At 38.0% G+C, this 25,117-nt stretch overlaps 2 protein-coding genes across 5 annotated transcripts; one reads left to right on the top strand and one right to left on the bottom strand.

The window, feature by feature from the left end:
• Positions 1-68: 68 nt before the first annotated feature.
• On the top strand, positions 69-7,739 carry LOC141905023 (protein Jade-3-like). The gene is made up of 15 exons (XM_074793730.1): positions 69-175; positions 845-909; positions 999-1,088; positions 1,169-1,251; positions 1,671-1,876; positions 2,353-2,575; positions 2,951-3,040; positions 3,119-3,181; positions 3,268-3,386; positions 3,467-3,572; positions 3,899-4,066; positions 4,443-4,576; positions 4,668-4,790; positions 4,883-5,006; positions 5,475-7,739. Exons 2-15 carry the CDS (start codon positions 855-857, stop codon positions 6,942-6,944), a joined length of 3,054 nt encoding a protein of 1,017 aa, XP_074649831.1. The 5' UTR covers positions 69-175; positions 845-854; the 3' UTR covers positions 6,945-7,739.
• Positions 7,740-8,628: 889 nt separating this feature from the next.
• On the bottom strand, positions 8,629-21,714 carry LOC141906029 (putative methyltransferase NSUN7). 4 transcript variants are annotated; one of them, XM_074795175.1, is made up of 13 exons: positions 21,355-21,714; positions 19,313-19,708; positions 16,763-16,821; positions 14,948-15,231; positions 14,287-14,470; positions 13,706-13,916; positions 13,396-13,539; positions 12,980-13,081; positions 12,727-12,893; positions 12,471-12,614; positions 11,651-12,093; positions 9,972-10,091; positions 8,630-9,109 (listed from the first exon to the last, which is right to left on the bottom strand). In XM_074795175.1, exons 2-13 carry the CDS (start codon positions 19,692-19,694, stop codon positions 9,097-9,099), a joined length of 2,253 nt encoding a protein of 750 aa, XP_074651276.1. In that variant the 5' UTR covers positions 19,695-19,708; positions 21,355-21,714; the 3' UTR covers positions 8,630-9,096. The 4 variants fall into 4 exon arrangements, with proteins under 4 accessions (XP_074651277.1, XP_074651276.1, XP_074651274.1 ...); XM_074795176.1 differs by lacking the exon at positions 9,972-10,091 and having other exon boundaries at positions 8,629-9,109; XM_074795173.1 differs by lacking the exon at positions 8,630-9,109 and having other exon boundaries at positions 9,667-10,091.
• Between the last annotated feature and the right edge of the window lie 3,403 nt (positions 21,715-25,117).

Genomic DNA, 25,117 nt, shown 5'->3' with positions numbered 1-25,117 from the left:
TCGCAGTCACGTGATATTATGATGGCGTACTAATTTTTACGATGGCGCCAAATAAAATTTCGCGGAAAGAAATTCGATTATTCGCTCATCGAAATTGAGAAAACTGTAACAAATCTGTTTTTACCGTTCCTCGTTTCCCGAAGACTGCAGCGACCGATCGAAAGAAAAGATTGCGGTGAGAGAAAGCGACGAATTATCCCCGAGAAAATCCGATCTTAAAAATTTCTGCAAAAAATGGCGGCCATATTGTAATTTATGACGTCACATAATATTTTGTTTTTGACGAAAATTTTCCGTGTCACATTTTAAATCCATGTTCACGCTTCAATTCATGCTATTTTAACTGATCTGCTTTAGAGTATTAGTTCGAATTTATGACTGGGAAGTGTGTAGACTAATGAAACCAAAAGTTAAGCAAATATGAGAAATATGATTGATTTTTTGGGAGTGAAAATTTGAAAATAAGAATAGTGTTGCCCACGTACTGCATGGAGCAGTTCGTTCAACTGATAATTGATCAGGGCATGAATTACATTGTAGACTTAGTTACAAGCAATTCTTTATATATATTGACCCTTTGACAAGTACCCATGACCATGTAGTGCAAGATCGCAGAGCGGTCACTCACTTATATGCTGATACTGATGTAGTGATATAGGCCTAGCAACTTTTCCATCATTTTATTTACGGCAAAGCATTCTGCCTAGAAACATTCAACCCAAGGTGGTTTTAGGCTTGGGGCCAAAGTTACGGTCACACAACTACCACTATCATACTATTTAATCAATCATACTTGCAAATGTCATCGTAAATGTATCTAAATGTATCGAAATCTTGTTTGCAGAAGAGTCGTCATGTCCGTGCCCCGATCTCGACGGGCCAAGGGCAAGGGCAAAGCTGAAGAACTGGGTAAGTTCCACGACTAGTTGACTACAACCAGATGGGCCTAGTCTTACAGTAAATATTAATGGTTGGTGATATTCTTCATTTTCTTTTAGACAGTGGAGGTGAGAGGAAAGACAAGCTAACGGCGAGCCCGAATTTAGACTGTGATGCACCATCTGATATTGATGATACTGACAATCGCGGTAACTATGTATTTCGTGTCGTTGCCGTTTTGAACTAGTTAAGAAAGTGCTTTCTCAATGGAGAAATTATTTGATTGCAGCAATGAACGTGTCCCCATGTCTTAGTAAAATGAGTGGAGATCATGTCAACAAAAATTCAATGAACTCAAAGAAGCCGGCAGAGGTCAGTTTGCAGTTTTGTAAATGATTATTTATTTCCTGCGTGAGGGAGATGGTTCGTGTTCATTTAATTACACAAAAACTTGATTAGTTGATTTTCGTAGACGAACGACAATGAGGAGCCAGTCGTTCAAATGTTAGTTAAAGATAACCAGTGGATAAAAACCGTAGCAACAATGGATTTTCAATTGTCACGATGTCAACTATCCACTGGTTAACTCTGACCAACTTTTCAGAAACTGGCGGCTGATTCAGTCAATATCCGCTTACAGCTTTTCTTTGATTATGGGTTTTATTCTTCAACCAGATTAGCAATAATTCGTTGGAAAACCTGTGGAAATTGGTTCCTGTTGTTCACATTTATAATTAGCAGAAGTAAAACGCATAAATTGACTCGAAACTTTTAACGTTTTTTTTTTTCAGTTGTTTCGTACTGATTTGATCAGCGCGATGAAATTGCCCGATACGGATCAGCTACAAGCAGATGAATACTATCTAATCAACGACACGTGGAAGATGGAGTGGGAGAAAGGCGTTCAGGTACCCGTCAAACCGGACGCCGTGCTTCATCCATCATTCAGAAAGATCGACGATAAATACACTTGCATTACCAGTGGAGATTTCAAACTGTAAGTGGAACTGTCGACGATTCTAGGAACATTGCCTCCCTCTCTGGATAACTACCCGATATTTTTCAATGTCCTATCAGAATTGTAGTTCTTTTGCCAAATCAAAGGAAACTTCATAATGAATAGTACCTGCAATATTGATCCTTTACTTATCAGCAGATCAGGGTCCAGTTTCTTGAAAAAGTTTAAGCTTAAATGGTTAAGTTTGAATTGTTGTCCTTATATAAAGTAACCGGCAGCAACTAAACCAAAAATTTCGGAAATTGTACCCAAAGCAATCACAATGTCGTAAATGCTAGTCTAATTTATAGTAAGTGCGCTAGTAAGCTACTACGCCTTATTCATTGGAATGAGATGTTCGTATTTTGGTGATGTTGCTTTAATCCGATGATTAATTGACATTTAAGAAAAAATTGAGGCAAAGAATTGAGACACAAATTTCATTAATCAGAAATAATGTTTCTTAATTGATTTAGACCTCAGCGTAAGTTGTTACACGCTACACACGACGACGATTATAAACAGGGTAACCACGAGTTGACCGGTATGCACCAGCTGTCGGAACAAGTCGTACGATACGACCTGGACGACTTGGACGTGCTCTGGTTGCAAAGGGTTAACGAAGATCGCGTCGAGCTAGGCTTCACCGAAATACACGAATGGATTATGGAGAAAACTCTCGAGGAGTTCGAAAATCAAGTATGTTTGTTTAGAGGATAAGACGCCCATATGCTAAAGAGCTGCCAACTGTTCCGGATTTTCAGTAGTCGTTACTACTGAGAGGATCTTACTGTTGATTACTGATTAATTTGAACAGAAATATGAAAGATGTTACTGAGAGGTTCTTACTGTTGATTAGTGTTTAATTTGAACATTGTCTTTCGTTTTTCAATGAAATGTTACTGAAAAAGATAAATTTTGTTACTGATAGCACTGTTGAGAGGTTGGCAGCTCTGTATACTCATTTTGGTCCCAAAATTAGTTCTTTCAATGCAAGATAATGTACACCGAAAACAATTAGATGTCACCATCATAGCCGTTATGAAACTTTACTGGTATCGTATCAATTTGTAGTGTCATGAAAAGATGCAAGAAACCATAAAAACGGCGGAGGGTCTCGGTATAGAATATGATGAAAACATTATCTGTGATGTTTGTAGATCGGTAAGTATTTCTCTATTCCAAGTCGTCGATCATTACACTACTGTCTCTGGTCATGTAGATCATCCGAATTTTTTGCAGACTGAAAGTGAAGATGGTAATGAAATGGTTTTCTGTGATGCTTGTGATATTTGCGTTCATCAGGTGAATATTTATATTTTTCTTCGCATTTCGCACCTGTTAGGAACAACAAAAATTTCAATATTGGGCTTTATTTTGTTTTTTTGTAGGCGTGCTACGGTATTCAGACAATACCCGAAGGAACGTGGCTGTGTAGAACGTGCGCTCTAGGGTTACAGCCTCAATGTATATTCTGTCCAAAAACCTCCGGTGCGATGAAAAGTACCAGGTACGCTAGAACTTAATAAATCCACACCTGGCTGTTACTTAAAAATGGATGCATAGCTGAAGAATTTGTAATATTTTTAGGAGTGGAACTAAATGGTCTCATGTAAGCTGTGCGCTATGGATCCCTGAAGTCAGCATCGGTTGTGTGGAAAAAATGGAACCGATTACTAAAATATCTAATATTCCTGTAAGTGTTATTGTCGAGCTATCAAAAGGTTATGATAAAATGAGGCACTGTCTGGATTTGAAATTATAGGTATTTGAATTATTAATTCAAATTACTATATTGAGTTAATCTAACTCAATGTTCAATCAGTTGATAATCCTCATTCTGCCGTTCTGGTTGAATGTGTTGTCGGTGTTACAATCTAGATTGAATTGGATCTGTTAATTATCTTAACTCGAAACTTAATATTCTAGAAGATTGTTTATTGATATTTTGGGTTTAGGTTCCCTATTAGCCAATAATTGGTACCCTAGGTTGTTTCTTAACTGTTAGTGCTTTCGTTTTAGGCTAGTCGATGGGCGTTAGTGTGTTGTATATGTCGCGATCGTATGGGTGCTTGTATACAGTGTTCGGTGAAATCTTGTAAAACGGCGTTTCACGTCACGTGCGGATTCCAGAACAGTCTAGAAATGAATACGATTCTTGAAGAAGCCGACAACGACGTCAAACTGAAGGTCGGTTAAACGTTCAAAATCAATCGAACTATTGACCCCTTAAAGTTTTGGGTGTATCTTTACATCCATCCTCATAGGCCAGGGATTTGGAAATATTTGTACCTCTATGCTAACGCACATCATCCGAGTATTTCAAGCGTTATTGTACGTCCTCGCTGTTATTTTGCCTGACATCCAATAGATGTCGCTGAAGTCTGCATTCAAAACTGCCGGGTAGGGGCCAAATTTTTACAGTGAAAATCGTGAATTTTGAACAAATAGTTTAATTGAAACCCTGAGAAAATTGAATCAAGAAACAAAAGAAATCTTTAAGGTAGTGGTTATTTTAGACGGAATTGTTTAGTTAGGGCTTATTTAATCGGCGCTTCCGTTACAGGCTTACTGTCCGAAACATACAAAGAGGAAGCACGGTTTTACCGGTGATTATAGTCCGAATAAAGACGCTCCTTTAACACCAAGCAAACTAGAATCCATGACCAGTGAGGAGCGCGAAAATCTCCGACAGGAAAAGTAGGTTTTTGGTGAATTATCACTCGTTACGGAATATATGAATTTATCAGCAGAGATATAAGAAATAAGATTGTCTGATTTGTTTTGTCAGGATTAAAGAACTGGAGGATGAATTCTACCGAGTAATAAAAGTGACTGATGTAGCGGCACATCTGGATATCGAAGAAGAGGTGGTTGATCTCATTTATAATTTCTGGGTCCTTAAAAGAAAGGTGCGTCCATACTTCATGCTTACTCCCAATTTTCTCAGCCATGTCAAATAACCAGTTCTGGAAATTTAAATATCTGGTCTTATGTTTTTTAGAGCAACTTCAACAGGCCATTGTTGATGCCTAAGACGGAAGAGGCAGACATGTTAAGCAAGCAGCAGGAAGATTGTCTCATAGCTCGAATGAAGATGTTTATCCATCTACGACAGGACCTCGAAAGAGTAAGTCATTGCACTTAGATTTAAAGCTTCTGCTAAGATGAATGATACAGAATTAGGATTATTGTTTGATATTTGATAATGATAAGCTACTTGAAATTATCATTCACCTTGTATGGCAAGAATTAAGTTTATTAAGCAAATTCATATCCAAGTGGAAAAAACTTTTGACTAAGAGGACTCAGTAAATTAAGTAGGGGACCCAGAGCGGATCCCGGCTGGAAGAAAAGGGGGTTTACCTCATATGAAAAGGACACACTGGTAGGCCTAGGTGTCTTGGAAAAAAAGCACTTGGTCATAAAGGGCGTTTGAACATTCCTCTGGGTCTGCACCTGGGGACTGAGCGAAATGATTGATTAAGTGGTTATCACAAAAATTTCTGGGTCTTATAGAGGTTGCGGGTCCCTGTCACCCTTTCTTTAGTAAAAACCGTTGTCTTAAAAACTTTGTAACTAATTTATTCCGTTTCAGGTGCGTAATCTGTGTTACATGGTGAACCGTCGTGAGAAAATACGACGGCAACTTTACAAATTCAAAGAGGACATATTCCATAAACAGCTCGATATAATCAACCGCGAGCGTCTAACAACTCGCGAGACGCGAACTATCGTCGATCTGAATTTAGCGAAAGATATTTACGATCAGCCGGCATTGATCTTAAAAAAGGCAGCAGAAGTCACTAGAATAGCGTCGGATATTTACTCCTCGTCGTCCTCCTCTCACACGGCAGGGAAATCAACCGCGAATTGTTTAATCGCTCGGAATAAGTGTACGAAAGTATTATCATTAGATTCCTCGTCGTCGTCGTCGTCTAAACCTACTAGTCAGGTCGTCGCCGTTAAACCGGAACCGGAGACTACGCCATCGACTCCGCGTCCCGAAACTCCCGATAAAACGAATCGAGGACACAAAAACATATTCGATATCGTGAGTAATTACGATTTTTCGCCGCGGCGAAGTTCGCGCAGCAGCACGAGTGCCTTTAAATCGACCGAACCTACGATAAAGGATGAATCGTCGTTGAGTTTGTCGGCGGCGCTAGTCGACGGAGATTTGGCGTTGAATTCGCCGGCGATTCGCGCGGATACCGTGATTGAAGCCGACGACGACGACGACGAAGAGGAACTTATAATCATAGACGACGATTCCCCGGATAAATCGGAACCGAAACCGAAGAAACCGGTCGTAAACGGCGGCAACCGACGAACGTTCGGTCGTCTGAGTTTGAAATCGCGTATATGTAATAAGTACAACCGCCCGAAGAAAACGCTGTTGATGAACAGCGTGCATCGCAATCAGTCGAATTTAGAACAGTTTTTCAAACCGATCACGCAAAACGGCGCGACGGTTAAACAACGCAATAACGGTTCGTTGAGTCAGCAGACGAAATCGCGCGTCTCAACGACGGACGAAAACGGCGACGTGTTTCATAACGGCGATTCGTCGGTAGTCGCCGGGGAGAACGTTAGATCGTCTCGACGGATCTCGATGCGACTATCGTCGACGGCGAGCGTCGAGTGCGTAGACGTCGCCGCTAGTCCCGCGGTCGTCGCGACACGGCGTCGATCGCTGAAACGTAAACGCGACTCGGATATCGATGTCGTCACGTGCGATAAGGACGCGGACGAGATCAGCATCGCGACGAGTCACGGCACGACGTCACCCGATCGGGATTTACGCAATCAACGCGCCAGTCGCAATAATAAAGATTTGGATTTCATGGCCGAGTATCGGCAGTTGAGGCGTAGTTCGCGGACTCCGTCCGATTTTAACGGATCGTCGTCCATCTGCAGCGGCGACCAGTCGGACGCCGAGGAGAGCGATTCGAGTAGTATTCGCGCAAGAAAACGTCCTCGCGGCAAGACGGAAATTTCCGATTCGGAATCGGTTTCGAGTTCGACGCGTTCGTCGCGCAATAAGCTACTATCCGGTCTTAGTTAGCGCTTACATACCCTGCCATCTAGCGGTCAGCTCACAAACTACTGCCAACAGAGTTCTTATGCGTTTTGGAAAGTTTTTGAATATCGGATTTTTTACCTAGGCCTTGAAAGGCCATTGAATTTTTTTTATCATCTGGCTATGGAAAAAGAAATGGAAAATCAGAAAATGGTCCCAAAATAAAATTTTCCTTCTACATAGTATTTTGAATTTTCGGCTTAACTTCATGCAAACACCTAGTAGATAGTATTGATAATTGGCACAAGTATTTCCTGTGAATAGGCTTACCTTGCCTGTTCTAGGTTGACGATGTGTAACGTAGGGGGTATGGATAATTTATAATCCGGGTGTAGAAAATGAAATTGGGAAACCCGTTAAGAACCCTGTGCCAAATGTTGTTCGTAACCTTCATCTCTATTGGTAATTCAGCTTAGATTCGGTATATTTTCTCTTGATTAAAAAACATTGTTGATGTTTTTCGGTAGATTACTTTTACACATTCTCATTAAACGTAATGACGTAGTAGAATGCTGAACATGTTAAAGATTAAATGGGCATTTGCTAAATGGTTTTGAAATATTGATTTCATATCCCACCTGGTGATTGCTTTGAATGTATTTAAAAGCCGTTGTTTTTGTAGGTAAATTTTGTAGTCTAACTATGATAGTATAGAGCGCGAGGGTAGATTCCTCGAGATTCTGTTGAACTGGACCAAATCGATATATCGTATTATTGTAAATGGTTGTATATATATTTTGTATATTGTGCTGTTCAAGTATTGAATTTGATAAATAAAACTGTCGATAAATTAAATGATATTGAAAAATTGCTTTATTTAATCTTTTTGAATTAAGGACCTTTGTATAGTATCATTTTTCCCCAAGAAATTCCATCTTTATTATCAAGTCTAGATTTGAACCCAGGACCTTGGTAGTGTAGCGATTGATCATCACAACGCTGTTCCTGAAAAGCTCGCGCTTTTACGAAATAAAAAAGAAAATAAGTAAATAAGAAATAAATGTGGGTTGAGGTTATATCACTTGCATGCCACAGGAGTATCGAGATACGTAAAAATTGTAACCCGTAAAGTGCTGACGGCTGCCTGTCCCATTCGCACGTAACCAGTCTACCATCGCTGGCGAATAGACTGGTCGCCTGTCCAATTTTGCGCCACCTGCATTCTCAGTCACGAACTGATTTATTACTCGCATGCCACAGTAAGAATATCATGCCGCTGTGTTAGTTCACATTTTTACCGCTAATGTTGTATATAGGGACAGCACTGAACGGTAAAAATCTGACAATGAAAAATGACAATGTAGTTTGAAAAGGTAAGCCATTGTTTTTACACCAGACTCATAATCAATAAAAGCGCTCATCTGCGAAAATGAAAAGGTAGATTGCAGCTGAGGCTAAGAGTACCGTACCGGTATATCAAAAAGTACAGGAGACCGAATAACTCGATTTGCAGATCTAAGACATCGACTAGAGGGAATTGCTTTAGAAACGGATGATTAAGCTATTTAGACTGGCGTGGATTCTGGATTCCCGTAGCGTGATGAATATAAGCGGTTGGGTTCGGTTTAACTTGGTTGGACCTACAGTAAACAATAAACAGCTTCCCGAATGCTAACGAGTGTGGAAGAACATGAATTTTAGAAGTAGTTATACTTTATTTAGATATCAACAATTCTAATTTTACAAGAATAAATCGTTTCAAATCTAACAATATCACATTTTACGGTACAATGTACAGACCAGTTCAACTAAAACCAATAGAATTCTGAGACAAAAGAAATAAAGAAGCGATACATCTCCAATGTACGCCTATTTCCAGTAAAATAATCTTTATATCAATTAACTTGACTACATCTTAAATGTGAGTTGATCGTGGTATTTAACTGATTTTGATAGTTATAATTAAATGCGCATTTATTTTCTTATTTACAATCAATATTACCCTGAAAAATTGGCTAACAGGACGAGCACAGCAGTTCACTTTGAAACTGTTTTAATGAGAGGGATCGAGAGTCCTAGATCAACCGGTCCTAGTTCAACATCGATGGTTTTGTATTTTCCTGATGAGTATTCGGCCGCCGGGCTGGTAGACATCGTTTGACCATCAGTCGTGTTGCATTCCTCGATTTTCCTCTGACTAATCGTTATCACTAACAAATAAAGCAAAATCGAAAGAAAATCACGACACAACGAATAAAGCTTTCTATGAGACAGAACTTTGAAACACATAAATCGCCTAAATTATCAAAGCAACATGAACGCTGACTTCAGGGGCTACGGAGCGGCCTCGAGATTGGGAGGGGTGAACTGGCATCGCATTAACACAGGGTGCACTGAAAGGGCTAAGTTTTTATGGCGGAATTGGGGTCCGTAGGCTTACATCAAATTGCAGGAAAGCACTTTTTATTTCAAATTTCTTCGATCGAAATTTTGCCGGCATTGGGAGGGGAATTAAAGACTCCCTGCCCCCTGCTCCGCGCTCCCTGGAAGTTAAGAAGTATAGTTGGCGTGGATCGAATTGTCTATTGAGAAATTTCGGTGCATGCTTATTGTAACATATATATATATATATATATATATATATATATATATATATATATATATATATATATATATATATATATATATATATATATATATATATATATATATATATATATATATATATATATATATATATATATATAATTTTTTCAATAAAATCAACTACAATAGTAAAATTACGTGCAAAAGTCAACGCGTGCAAACAAATTTGGCAAAGTCTATAAAATCGTTTTTAACCTATGCGCTGAAACGAAGATACTAACACCAAAATACTATACTACTGCAGGATGGTACCCCAAGAAACCATTTTAGAAGTTTTGTCAAAATCAATAAATTGGAAATCATCCTAATTGAAATGGAATTAGTCGAATTGGTTTCATGCGTATCATCTTGAATGTGTTATTTCGCTGATTGGGGTGCGCTGCGCCTCTGATTAGCCACGTAAGGTGCACACCGTTCAGTGTATACCTGATCTGCATAGGGGGCGTTACTGTGCAATCTTTACAGGCACATGGCAGAAGAACGATACCGTTAGGAAGCAGCCTGGAATTCGCGCGATGCTGTAACTGGTGCGGGTTAGTGTCGCTGCTGTCAACATAGAAAGAAACACGACAATGTTATGTGTATGTAATTCAAGAGCATGGAGTAGTAAGAAACACGACAATGTTATGTGTATGTAATTCAAGAGCACGGAGTAGTAACCATTTCGAAAGAAACGATTACACCCAAGATTAGAGCGCATTAACATGTAACCCCTCTTTATCATATCAACATCCTGATCACCTTTCTTAATGGCTTGTTCTTGTTTCTAAATCTTAATCTTTAGATAAAGTCCCCCTTGTCCTACCTATGGGAAACCCATCAAAACGTCATAGCAAAAATACGACCTGATGGTGAGTACTTTCATTCTGACAAGACTTATAACATTTAAAACGATATCAGAACTAAAGAAATTTATCTGGACGAAGAAACAAATCATGATAAAGAGGGTTCACTGTTATACATGTACAGTTTATAGGTAGAATATAGATTGCACAGCAATGATAGTAACAGCTACGACATGTAAAAGATGATTAACCTCTATTTTTGTTTTCCGTTAGCGAGCATAACATGTTGATAAATGGCAGGATAAATTTAGTAAATATATCAGTCAGGTTTACACGTCATGTACGTTATACATTTTTGATAGATATCAATATTAGAAACAGTCGCCATATCCATCGTAGTGAATCATTAAGTAGCTACGTTTTACTCGGTAGCGTTGGGACTATAAGGGCGGATCTAGGATTCGTTGCAGGGGATGGGATGGACACTTAATTTGAAAAGAGCAATGCGAGGGCTGCATGGTGGGGGTTCTGGTGGACCTCCCACGAGAAATCTAGGACAAAAAGGGGCTTTTCTGCCTGAAGAGCCCATTCGGATTTTTCGTCTCTTCTTTATTTCTAATTTTTTCTTGGCCAAAAAGAATTTCCAGACTTATTACAGGGCACATTCGGATTTCGATGGGGTGGACTAGTCCACCACCCGATCCACCCCATAAATATTTCACAAAATGCTGGAAATTGTTCATCCCAAAAATCGAACCGACTTCGACCGGTACCGAGCAAGATGTAGTCTACTGTACAGGTCATACACGACAAATACATACCACTTACGCGGAAATTAAAATGTTTCTTTTCCTTTTTCTGTGACATCAAAAGATTTCATAATAGATGAATTAAATTGCCATATAAAGATGAGGTATAATGTATGTCACATATAAATCCGTGCAAATTGAAGAATGTACGTCTACAAAAGTCTAACACGATCTTGTAATTTCATTCTAGATTTGAATGGAAAATGATGTTATTGCGAAAAAGCGAAAGCTACAAAAATCAGTTGAAAATCTCGAAGCATTATAAAAGCACGTCTAACTATCAATGATATATGAATTCTAACTAATGCTCAGCAGATGTAAAATCTCCGACGGGTAAAAATCAGTCATTTCTTTTTGATTACATCTGATGTACTAGGTTAAATCTTGTAGCAGGTATATATTGAGTTAATCCACCAAAGTCGAAAATATAGATCTATATCGATAACAGATTTTGTGCAGGTGCGTAGCTTAACTAGTGCGTGTCCATAAATATGAGGAGGATGTTATTCACCTGAATGGCATCGGGTGTTTGATGACTTTCTGATGTTCGGATAAGATTTTTCTCTCGTCTCTCTGCAACTGAGGCGAATCCAACGATTGCGGGAACACCTTCGTAGTTAAAGACAGTTGAGTCCTGACCCCAGCGCCGCTCGCAGGAGACTTCGCGTTTGATTTTTTCTTCGACGAAGCCGACGAGGTAGAAATTCTTTGAGGAGTGCTTTGTACTCGTTTAGCGGGTGATTTATTCCTGCGACGAGAACCTGCGGAAGGTTTAGCAGTTTTTGGCCGTTCCACACCGCCGCCGCCACCGCCGCTAGTCACCGCGGCTTCCGTCTCGCTTTTAGAAACTTTCTCAGCCTTTTCTTTTTTATGTTTGCCTCCAGTTCCGCTGAATAATCCGCGCGCCTGGGCACGTGCGAGTACATCCTTAGCCGACTCCTTGACTTCTTCTCCCTGTAAAACATTTCAGATGCTGGAATCTTACTCAATATATTACCATACAAATCTCGATAAAAACACTGTGACTTCGTGCTGAAACGATAATACGGTAAAATCCCCCCACAATACAGACAAGAAAAATTAGTCAGAAAAGTTTCCTTCGGCTATACTGACATTATTTCGACCTTTCGACTAAATCCCGAAAGTCTTCTTCGGGAATACTACAATATTCATGCAGATGACTATTAGGATATATTCGAAACGGATTCATTTTCTTTTCCTGTACTGTGCGATCTTACCGTAACATAATCATAATTCGAATTTTTCTCTTTGATTAGTTAATTTTCACTGCCAGTCATATGAAACATATAGAGGAAGGTTTATTTGTTTACCTCTCTGGATATGATAGCCACAAAACATCCGTTATGCGCGCTGGACGGTTCGAACTTCAGCCATTTCTGTTGTTGTCTATTTGCTACGGACAGCGGCTCTTCAGTTTGATACGGCAGAGTTCCATTCATCGTACTGTAACCATTCTACAAATCATCAAAAAACGGAAAGTTGGGACGGGTAGGAATTGAAGGCAATAGCGACTCAAAGGAGGACGCGAAGAACCCTAGCGAATCAAAAGAGAATTGCACCACAAACCATTTCAGTATTGACAGGTGGGAGAACTGGTGGTCGCGCTCTAAACGGAATTTTCTTCGTGTTCTGTTGAAATGTGTTGATGTATTCTATAGCTTTGTTAATGCACGATTCGTTTTCTTGCTCTTGCACGGATCTGGTAACGAATACGACTGACGCCACGCGTGGAACTGAAAAAAAATTATAATTTATTTCATTGCTCAATATATGTTTATATCTGCAATTGGTATTTATTGTCATCCGCGAGTGAACTTACATTTTAAAGCATGTCGCAAAAGCGCACTATGTTTTCCAATTAATTCGCCGATTTTCGACATATCGAATTCTCCCGTTGACAGATCTTTTAGGATCGAGACATCTGGAAAAATATATATAAAATTGAGAAATGTAATCTATTCCCTGATATGTAAGTTGTTTTTCCTGACTCAACCTGCAAGAATCCAATCAATTAACACCAAGTAAGACAGACGAAAACTGTTAGATTATACGTTCACTGTACATGCATTCTAACTAGATTCTGGGTAAGTTCTCCGTATTTTGGAGTTATGAAAAGATTTTCTTTGGCGCCTGGGAGTTCTTTGTAACGATGTTCCGCTCGTTTCAACCCACCAAAAACGAAGATGTACAACGGGGATCGTAAGCTTAGAAATTGGACTCCACCCACTAACATACCTTCTCCTTCATTGACTATGAAATCTATAGGATTGGCGATAGCTGTTTTACTGCATTCAGCAGTGATGAATATCACTTTAATACCGCGATATTTTGGCTCCTCAGGATCAACATCCAAAAACTGTTCCGATATTAGCTTCACATCTAATTACACATTAAGGCATTACATAAACTCACTTGGACAAATTTCAGAAACAATTTTAGGCAATACAAATTCCGTAAGAATTTTCGTTTAAAATGGGAAACGGAGTTAAGATGAAATGAGCAGATTTCCATATCTTCGGAAGACAGTTAAGGAAGGAAAGGATACTTTTGGCTTCGAGATTGTCTAGTTTTTGTTGTAATTCCTCGGCGCGCGCTTCATCTTGAACACCGAATCCGAGCACCATAGAATCGCTAGAACCCATTAAACTACCGATATGAGCAGTAGTCAATACCGATCCTATATTCACGTGTATGACGTCTGCGTCATCTCCCAGTATCTGTTTAACCGTATGTGGTCCTAAACAACTCGTCCAATCCTATAACGTAATTCAGATAGTTTATTCAGTGAACAAATTAATTCCTCAAAGAATTATAGCTTACGAATGACGACAGATTTTTAAGTAAGGCTACCAGTTGTATGATCATTTTCATCCTATTTTTTAATTTTTTACTTCTAACATTCCCACCTGTCTAAACTATAGATGTATATGCCCAATTCTATAATAATTGAAATAGTTTATTCAGTTGATAGTGTTGAAAAGAATTAAAGCCCCAGTCACTTAAGAATGACAACAGATTTTTAGGTAAGGTTGCCATGCGTATGATCAATTCTGAAATCTTCGTTTTTGATTTTTTAGATTTCCACATTTGACTGTCCCTTGAATACCTGTATGATAAGTTGAATACCTGTATGATAAGTTTGTTTTGTTGAACGAGTTCGTGATGTTTTAATGTTTCTAGTTTATCGGCTGGAAACATCAATACGTCGTTACAATACTCATCCACGGCGAACTGTTCATCCTTCAGACGTTCGGCAGACGCCTTCATACAATACCTGTCGTCTTTTAGCGCATCTACCACTTCTGAAAGACTGGAACCGGATACAATTAGATCGACTATCGATTAAACAGGGGAAATTACAGCGTTATAAAGTGGTCCTTATTCTACGGAAGAGACCCATATTCATTGTTCCCACAGTGACATGAATTCAAAATTCCAAAGTATTTTTCATGGGCGGTTTTTCAATCATTCCAAATGGAAATAGGGCCTAAAAGTGAACCACCGTGAAACCAAACCATCATGATACAAAAACTGGTGATTGGTTGATGAAGGCGATTTTCAAGAAATATTGCCGGAGAAAGTTGCTTAAGGCAAGCAATTGACATCCGAGAACTATGCTACGTGAAGTGTAAAATGAATTTCCCAAATATTTCCCCCATTAGACAAACATCTACCTAATTCCCAACAAAATCTTTCTTCCAAACTGGGAAATACTATTTTTGAATTTCCAAGTATTTCCCATTTCTCAGTATTGTGGTTACCGTGCATATTGTGATGATGTCTATACCTTGTTTTATATAGATTAATCCACGCTGTTACGGGTACACTGCCGCTGTTTTTCTCTTTCACGCGGACATTTTCCGGCAACAGATAGTCGATACTACGAGCATTAGCTTTGATTCGACTACGCGCTAAAGCGGCGTTCAGTTTCGTTTTATCTTCGTACAAAGCTTGTTCGATGAGTTCGATCACTTCATCCGGTTCTTCGTTGATTCCTGGAGTCCGTTTTTGATATTTGCGATTTTGGAAATCGTACAACGTGACGACGACTGCGCCTTCTTCTTCTTTCAGCTTAAAATGAAAAAAAAAACGGAGGATTTTTATCAGAACTTGTGAACTCATAGAGGAACGTTGGCTGTAAGGACGACAATGTACAAAGATTGTATCAAATATACACGGCGCTGGGAAAAACGGAAACAGGAGACGGAAACATGTTTCCGAGCGCTAGCTTATGTCGTGTGCGATTACGGGAAACAATTTTTCCGAGATCAAATACAGTTGATTCCATGTTTCATGTTTCCTTGTTTCCCTGCTTCGTCGTGTACGTTCGGTTTAAACTTGAACTTTTGACACATTTTGCGAAAGTTAATGTCTATGTTATCTGTAGTAGAATAGCCCGTACACTGAAGACGTGAAGATTTGAATGATTAAAACCCAGTGTACAAGTTTAAATGATTAAAAGTAAAATCTATCATTGCAAAATTAAAATGTGTGACTTCTGACGATGGTTTCTAAAGAGAATTCGAACCGTTGTGTCCTCCGTTTTGAATAATAAATTTTGCCTTGAATCTGTAAAACTTAGGCATTTTCGGTTTTAATCATGTATTATCTAGCTATATTCTATATTCATTGCACACAGTTTTTTTTTAAGAATCGAAGTTTTTACGAATATTTGAATACGAGTTCTTCGCTGTTTATACCGGATGAAGAGGAATTTAAAACTGATGACTGATGGCTTATGACTGATGGAATATTCTGCTCGACTGAGTGTGACATCGGGCACGTAAATCACTAGGCATTGAAATAAACACTCAATACTAATCGATTCTTGATCGGATCAATCTATTTTACCATCAGGCAAATAACGCGGATTTGTTTTCGTATCGACAGTTTGTCAATAGTTAATCAGCTTTGGATGTGACTGATTTGTTTTCGTTCAGAACCCCGTTAATCAGCGTTATGGCAGAGTTCTGCTATAGTTATGCATGCGTGTCGAGACGACATCAGCAGACGACACCAGCACAGCTAGCTTTACACACTGGGTGCAGATAATGTAAAAATACATCTGATACTAACGTAATATCCCCACAGTATTTCCACACAGTTACCACGGTATTCTAAACAATAAAGTAAAGGGGACAGGGCTTAGCTTGATTAGAATACATGTTTGGATTAAAGAAGTTTAAACTGAAAAAGATGTTGATTTAACAGGGTGGCCACTTTCTAGTGTTCCAATTTTTACTTCTTTACTTGTTATGAGGCAAAGTTTCCAAAATTAAGAAATTTCTTGGTATTAGAATGTTATGATTTATTCATTATTCCCGGAGTTATCCGGTTAATTTTGCAAAATCTGTCAAATTCCCAAGAGTTTTCCCTGATTTGTTTTCTAGATTTTTCTGATTATCTGACTTTCAGGTCAGTTGCCACCCTGTTTAATCGACAAACTCAATCTAGATTCTTCTTGAGTCTCTTATTGAAAATGAACTGCTGTTGACCCTCTGTAAAACACTAATTCCCAAGTTTCTATGGTTACATATCATAAGGTGTCCAACATAACAATATAGACTACGATATCAGATGATAATCGCGACACTCAATTTACCTCGGGATATTGAGAAAAGAACGCTACGTCGTCTAGCATAGTTTCTAGGATCGGTTGATCTGCAAAGAAAAGAAATCATTGAGATTTTTATCGTCAAGAATCGTTAAAAACTTCAAAGACACCTTTCAATGCTCACTAATCGAACATTTCTGTGTTACTAGAATTTATAACTTATTTTCTTAGTTGGCTGACAAAACTTTTACAAATCTTTGAATCACAAGATTTTATTACGTATAAACCAACACGCTTCACGGTGATATAAACACTTTTACGATTGCAATTTATTTCGTGTCTGGTGGGAAACTAATCAGACGCTTCTGAATGGCCTACGGGCAATAGTCAGTTATATGAGCATTTTTTGTATATGTTCCACGGGTATTCAATGAACTAAGTCAGAGAAAATTACTTCGATCAAGCTATTTACTCTTATTGAACACGTCTGAGGGGCAGATCAAGTTCAAGATCGCGTATGGCTTTTTTCTTGTATTGCCAACGATTCGATTACTAATGAGGCGACAGTCGCTATTATTGATGAAAAACAGTAAATAACGACATCAACGTTTATCATAGAATCTATCCTTAGGGCTTAGAGTTGGGAATTATTCTCTACAATCAGAATTGGTTCATTTTCAATCCTAGATGTGAATGGAGTCAACTTCGATTTTAATTTCATTCTTTCATTACAGCAAGTATATCATATCAACGACGGCTCATAAATGGTTATATTTCACAGCTTGATAAGGCATGAAATATTGCTACCTTATTTCTCGAGCTTAAAAGTTGACCCAGCTTAATCACAATCAAGCTAAACAGATAACAGAGAAATTAACTGCATGTTTTATTGAAATTTACTACCAAGTGATTAGGAGAAACAAGGTAACATTTTTGTTTAGCACAATGTCGGCCACTCTAGATAATGGAGAAATTCAGCTGCTCTGGGTCTGAAAATGACTCGAACAGTTGGAAAATGAACTGACTTCAACAGACACAAAATCAAATCGAAGGAATCGGGTCCTTGTTCATGCATTCGACGCGAAAAGGAAAAAATTGTACAGCAGATCAACAGTAGCACTAAGCGCCTTGGTAAATTCTGAATAGCGAGTAAACAGGAATTTTTTATTCCGTAATATCAAACGTGTTGCCGTCACAGGCCAAGTTTCCTCTAATTTCCGGAACTTTTGTTGATCGATTCGACCGCATAACCAGGAAATCCATTTAGAAAATCTAATATTTCTGGGCTCCCTTCAAGTGACCCGGCATCTAATCGATAATATAGACTCCCACGGAGAGAATGTGTCACTCCTAAAAGATTAAACACTTATCTCGTTCATTATATCAGACGACCCCTAAACCATGAGTTTGAAAGTCATGGAGCAACGGGGCAGAGCTGTAATATCATTCGACAAAAAATACTCGGCCAAAAAAAATCTAATATCACGAATATGAAAAGTATCGACGAAATATTGCAAAATCAGCCACCGTACAAAATAACACGATCTAAGAGTGTATTGAAGTGCAAAGATATTTTGCTTTCATTAACAAAACTGTCAAACTGCTTGTTAAAGCCGGTTGACAGGTAGACAGGCAAAATGACAGATTACGAGAAAACCCATAAAATACATGACAATTTGAATAATGTATTAAATGAGATATCCATTCAGAATAAATCTGAAAATCTAGATAAACTTGATCTGAATGTGTTTTAAACGTTTGACACACAGATGAACCCTGGCTGTATGCACATATATGTTTTCAATTCAATAAAAAGATGCCCAGCACGGAACAAATCAACTTTTACTCGCGGGAAAGTTTCCTCTGTCCAAGGTTTGCCTTATTGATTTGCCGAATACTATCTAAATATTATAAACTAAAATTTATTCAAATTGACTTTAGTTTTACGAAAATGTTTGTCAATCGCGAAGAGTAAACATTGACCAGTACTGGCAATAATAATGATAATGTTTACTGACAGGATTAAAGACTTGAGGTATTGAAATGTTCTCAGGGTCCTTACTGACCCAGTGAATGTGCAATTTGTAGTTCAGTCTGAAATATGAGGTAAATTCTTGCTATTCTACAGGGCCCGGTTGTATAGACTGGTGTTAATTTTAACCCAGGGGCTAACTCAATTCAATTCCGGTTGAGTTAACCCATGGGTTAAAGTTAATACCAGTCTATAAAACCGGGTCCAGAAATACAGAACGATCTATTCCAGTATGAACTGCTCGTCCAGAAATTTGTTTTTTAAACGCAAAACAATCGTTCGTTTTTCAAAAGAATTCCAAACACTGAAAATATTTACTAACCGTTTTAAAGAATTTCTTTGACAAAAACAAAACGTGTCAGTGGGTATGTTATATGTGGGAATATACGACATGGAAACCTTTTAGTCTTACATAAGTCACCGAGGTTGACAAAGAAATCTTTTGTTTTCACGAACAAACATTTTGGATTCTACAAAAAAAATCCCTTTATTGTCACGAACTAAAACAAGACTTTCCGGAGACAGCGCTTCGTGTAACGCGTAATAAATAAGGCGAAAAAACTTACATTTCAAAGTAGCGAAAGCTAACTCGAACGTGCGGCGTTTGTCTTTATCATTGGCGAATTCGATCTGCGGTAATTCCGCCGGTTTTTTCGTGTCGTCTTTTTTCTTCATGTGTCTGGTGTAGGGATTATCATCGGGTATATCGTGCCGTAACGCCTGGAATACCTTACCGGCGTGTCGCAACACACACGCCGAATACAAACACGGCTCCCGGCGAAAATAATCGTTTAAAGATTTTCGAACGAACGATTTGTTGTTTACGGGCAGACGATGGCCGTCAGCAGATTTGCGCGTCTGCGACGTGGTCGTGTTGTCTCCATTCTCGGCGTGGTTTGTCGATGGGTACATTGTCGATGACGGTCGATCTTCATATGTCGGAGGCATTATTCAAAAACGGCCTGTGTACGTGTAGTAGAAAACGAGGAAAAACATTTTAGAAATTATCGTAATAAAAAAAATTATAGCGATAATACTATATAAAAAGAATATACATTTGTAGCATACAAATAATTGCAATGCCATAACGACTACAATTATTGACGGAAGATCATCACTGGTCAAGCGCCTGAAATATGTACTGATTATTGATGAAACTTTTTAAGAGTTGATTGAACAGCCACGCTCAAAACCCCGACAATAGATCACTCAGAAATTTAAAAGCAACGTTTATTATTCAAAAATCAACTGAATTAAAAACGGAGGACATTAAATTTGCGCGTGGCTTCTATGAAATAATTTACACACGAGTTCTGTACCTACCACAGTGACGTGTGACACGAAGATTAAACGATTTTCCCACATAATACATGGATTTATTAGTAAACATTCTTCCATTGGTGATTATTATGACCATAGGTCATTATCATTATTAGTATACTGACTACCAGTACATAATAGTAATAAAATGGCGGATTAATTTGTAAAGAAATGTGAATGCTCTCAACGCGTATTATTACCATTATCCGTGTCCTAAGTAGTTCTTAAAATAAATTGGATATCAGTGTGGCGTGGAAATAACTTTTTTTGAATGTCCGACCGGATTACGGTCAAAATGTCTAAGTCCGTGGATAGACCTTCAAATCAGGAATTGCGAGATTTCGCGAGATTTTGTGATAAAGAGTTGTCATCTTATTTCATTTCGCAATTTTTCTTATAACAACCAGCGATCATCGTGTATTATAGAAATTACAGCTAAAAGTTTTATCAAAAAGATACTAACCGATTTGGATATTTTTTTCGATTAAATCAACAGATATTCTACGCGCCATAGTTTACGAATTTAAGAAAAATATACATTCAACTGTAAAATGTTCTTGCTGAATGAAATCCGCAGTGAAAAACTAATTTCTATAATGTTATCGCCCTCAGTCGAACCCTGAAATGTATTTTATCAAAACAGTACAACAAGAAGGTATATATTTGTTGAGTACACCGCACGTATAACCAACGAAAACCAGTTCCAAAATATTTTTTTACACAGGTTTCCAAAAACAATATTTACAATCGTTTCGATTGCGACGGCAGTGCAATCAGTGAAATCGAACAAAACAAACGCTTTTAAACGGGTGGCACTGTCAATACTACTGTGCGCCGACAAATGCGTTATTGAAATCGTTTTGACGCTAGAAAAATGCGAAGCTGATTTCTATAACTGTACGGTAATAATAGATATAGATTATATCATGTTGTATTGCCCAACTTTCACATAAAGTTTCATTCAAAAAACCCTGAACTTCGCAAGATTCGTCATCATGTCACGTGTGTGGAAACATATATTAGTAGAAAAAAATTAGCGAAATATTTTGAAAATTGATAAATTAATATTCTGAGACGTCCTATTTTGTTCTATTATGTATAGACTTTGATGCTATGCCATTATTACGATCTAATATATATCGTAAGATACTCGAAGAATGCTTGAATACTATAGAGAAATACAAAAATTCCTTACCTTACCTCAATCGGAATACTTCTAAAATCTATATCTGCACGCTTAAATTCCACCCCCAATTCAATCGTAATCCTACCCTATGTCCACACTCACCTGCCTCTAGTCTAAGCAAATATTTTCTCGTTTCCTCTTCGTAATATTCCACCTCGAACGCAAATCCTATCATATATATTTATTATATGGCCGGGCGTTTAAACTTTACTATCTGAATAAAGTGTTATGTTTATCAAACGACGGTGATAATGTTTCTTCTGATATCAATCATTAAATACTTGAAACGAATATATATATATAATATGTCGTATATAAGCTAAAAACGGAACTTTTCACAGATCCGCGATTCATTCCTGATAAATTACGATTTCGAAAAAAGAGTTATTTCGAAGTATTCGCGTCGTCGGGTTCACCTCGAGTTATAGTTGCCGGTGTTATGAAAATATAAAAAAACGGTGCTCGTCGCGTTCCGCGTAAATCATTACTGAAATAGATATATATGAAAGCGCGTAGTGCTCGAGGTTCCCCTAGAACTAGCGGTGTCTTCGCGACATAACACCGTCGCATTACCGTTATTTTCATTCTATAGTGTCGACAACAACGATATCGATGACTCAAAACTGCAGACGATTTTTGTTTTCGCTATTACAGTAAAAATACACATAAACACACATTAAATTCCCAGAAGTTACAATTTAACGGGACAAAGCCGTTGTTTATAGCCACAATAAGTTGTTTTCTTTAAATTAGATATATAAAAATATATATGAATATTCTTGTCCATATTTTTCATCTTAACGAATGCATTATGCGCAGAATAAAAAATCATTGAACTTCGATGATATCAAGTAGATTTTCCAGGTAATATTCATGCTGATTATTCATCCTAACGGATATGCACAAAAAATCCTAGAACTTTGAAAATAGGACCTAATCCCCGAATTAAAAAAAAAATAACTTCGAATTACAAAATAGGTGAAGCCTTAATTCCGGAAATTTCTTTGATAATCTGACTGCTGATACGAGCTTAATATCGAACTCTATACGTCAATTAACCATACTTACAGTTTTTTACATGAATCTTTGCAGGCATTTACATTGAATCTGCTTCAATTGCCATGAATCACTGCGCACAGATTTAGTTTTATTTCCCCGGCTTAGTTACACGCGTTAATTCGTCAATATTCCGTATCTCATATTAAAAATTACGCCGCGGCTGTGGCCTGTTGCGGGATCTACCGCGCTCTCCATCATCATCGCCCGTTCTGTGTGACTTATAGGAACAGCTTAGCAACACACTTCATCTCAACGACGTGTTCGAGATTAATCATAATCATTCGAGAATTTACGAGCCAATATTATACGTCTCTCTCGGGGCTTGAATCCGGGAAAATTAATCAACCAGTTTTCTTCGCTCCCGCTCCCGCTCCCGATCGGCACGATGAACGTTATTTAATATACACCCGACACGATACTACAGATTCACTGCACTTAGTGATGAGATAGAAAAAAAAAACAATCGTTTACTTCGATTAAACCACTTTTACTGAAAATCTACGTCGCGAATCTATCGCTGTTACCCGGATTAACTTGGACCAGTAGAATTGGTCCGCGGTCTGAGTTAAGGATAAGGAAATACTTTAGGAAGTCACAAAACTGAGTTCTTTTTTCCGAGTTAGTCAAAAGTCTGAGTTGGGCGTGTCCGAATATCAAAGGCGAGGTTATAGCCCAGAATTTGAAGAATGCACTTCCAGATCTTTTTCATGAAGAAAATTTTTCAATCGGCAATTTCAATTGTTCAGATCAGCGGCCGAGGACACTGAATCGATAGCAATCTTTTCATTCGAGGAAATTTGAAATAAATTCAAACAAAATGTCGATTTTTTCCCTTGTTCTTTTTAGATAAATCTATCGTGCATTAAACAGTATCTGACAGATCTTAATTTTCCTTCGAGACAAATAATTACTGAAATGTTTACGACACAGAATAGTAGAAATCTTATCAGGGGAAATCCAAAATCTATAGGCCTACATAAAAAAATACGATGTTTTTTTTAAAATAAATCTATCTCTGCGGTTTAGAATCATATCTTCATCTCTCTTGGGTGATCATTTCAAATACAAGGCTAGTTAGTTTAACGCCGTAGGGGGTTGTGTATGTTGGTATGACGACGATCTGAAACAAAACGACGCATCGCAAACATCCCTTCACACACACCGGATATAATACCATCACACCGCAGCCGACACATGCGCATCACTATAATTACATCTACATCAATATCTACTTCTTTACTTTAAATTTTAATGTACGAAACCAATGAATCCTACGTGCGCATTCACGCATTTACGGCTCGATAAGCGATTGGAATCATGCAATTTTAAGCTATCAATTGTTCGCAATTATCATATAGATGTAGATGGACCGCAATTTCTGTTGAGATAATAAGTAACGACAGACGACAATAACTCGGAGAATTAGCTTTCAGATGATACGCAGTGCCTCGGGGCCTCTTGTTTACCGAGAAGTTGCTGATTGAGACTGAAAGATATTGATTTGCTCAAAAATATGATAGAATAAGTTCAAACTTAGATGATATAATGTTGTAGTAAAAATTGTTATATTGAGACCACATTCGTTTTATTTTACTAGGCCATCATCGCAGCTACCGGAAAGCCTTTTGGTGTATGTAGCCTTTGTACATTCGTATGAGTTTTTTTAAATCTCAAAGGAATGATCGTCCTTCGTATTTATTAATAGATTTGTGATTTGATTCGGAGTTATTTTACACAGTTCTGGGGGAAAGCCATATGGCGACATAGTGTAACCGAAATATCGTGGTGTTTAATAGAAAATATTCACATCATATTCCGATTAGGCCTAACGGGGATAAACTTGTCGAGAAACCGTAATAATAAATCAACGTTTAGATCTATTTCTCTGAATAGATTTCGATATTTAGAGCCTAGTTCAGACTGTGAGTATCTTAAGGTGAGATCCGGCACTGGACCCGGCTATCGTGAACCCGATGAACCGAATGAACCGATAACATTGTGATAAGTTAAGACTGTATCTGTACGGATAAATAATTACACAATATGATACACTATGATAAATACATACACGTTCATTTACAGACATTTCGAAGCAAGTGTACTGAATGTTTAATACAAAGGTCGCATTATCCGCAATGAAAATATAGATTGTTTTACCTAATCAGTTTCGTAGTTCGAACACGGTTTTCAACTCAGGTCAACCCCTAGTCTATAGACACACACAACTCAAATGACTGATTGTAGAAAGTCTTAATCCACTGATAATTCAATGCATTTGATTGATCGAAGGAAATCATTCTCGAGACCTTTTCAAAATTAAAAAGGCAAAACTATATTGCTAACGTATAAAGTCTAAACGTTTTTCATAATTTGCTTTCGGGATTAGCGTTTCAATGGAGAAGCAGGGCCTATTACAAACTAGTATATTGTAACTGGCTTCAACCCGTCTTTATTTCTAACTGTAGGCCTACAAGTTTTAATCTTAGATTATGCGCCATCACAAACAACTAATCGATCATTGATTTCATTAATGATTAAATAGAAACGTATAGATATGGACCACGGAGTTGATTTGATATAATCCTGAGCACTAGACGTACAAGTATATTGAGGTGATCATCTTGACCTTAGGGTTTAATAGATTTTTAAGCTAGGCCTACATCTCATTCGACTACTGAACGATATACTTAATATGACACTAATGACAATCAAGCCTTAATCCTATTTATATGTATTAGATTAGGATCGGTTACAGTCATGGCCTAGATTTAAGACCCAGTCTAACGCCAACTTCACCCTATAGTCA

The sequence above is a fragment of the Tubulanus polymorphus genome, chromosome 5 (genome assembly GCF_964204645.1).
Source record: "Tubulanus polymorphus chromosome 5, tnTubPoly1.2, whole genome shotgun sequence".
NCBI classification, from domain to species: Eukaryota; Metazoa; Nemertea; class Palaeonemertea; order Tubulaniformes; family Tubulanidae; genus Tubulanus; species Tubulanus polymorphus.
The sequence above is the reverse complement of the archived record's forward strand: the minus strand, read 5'-3'. Positions and strand labels throughout refer to the sequence as shown.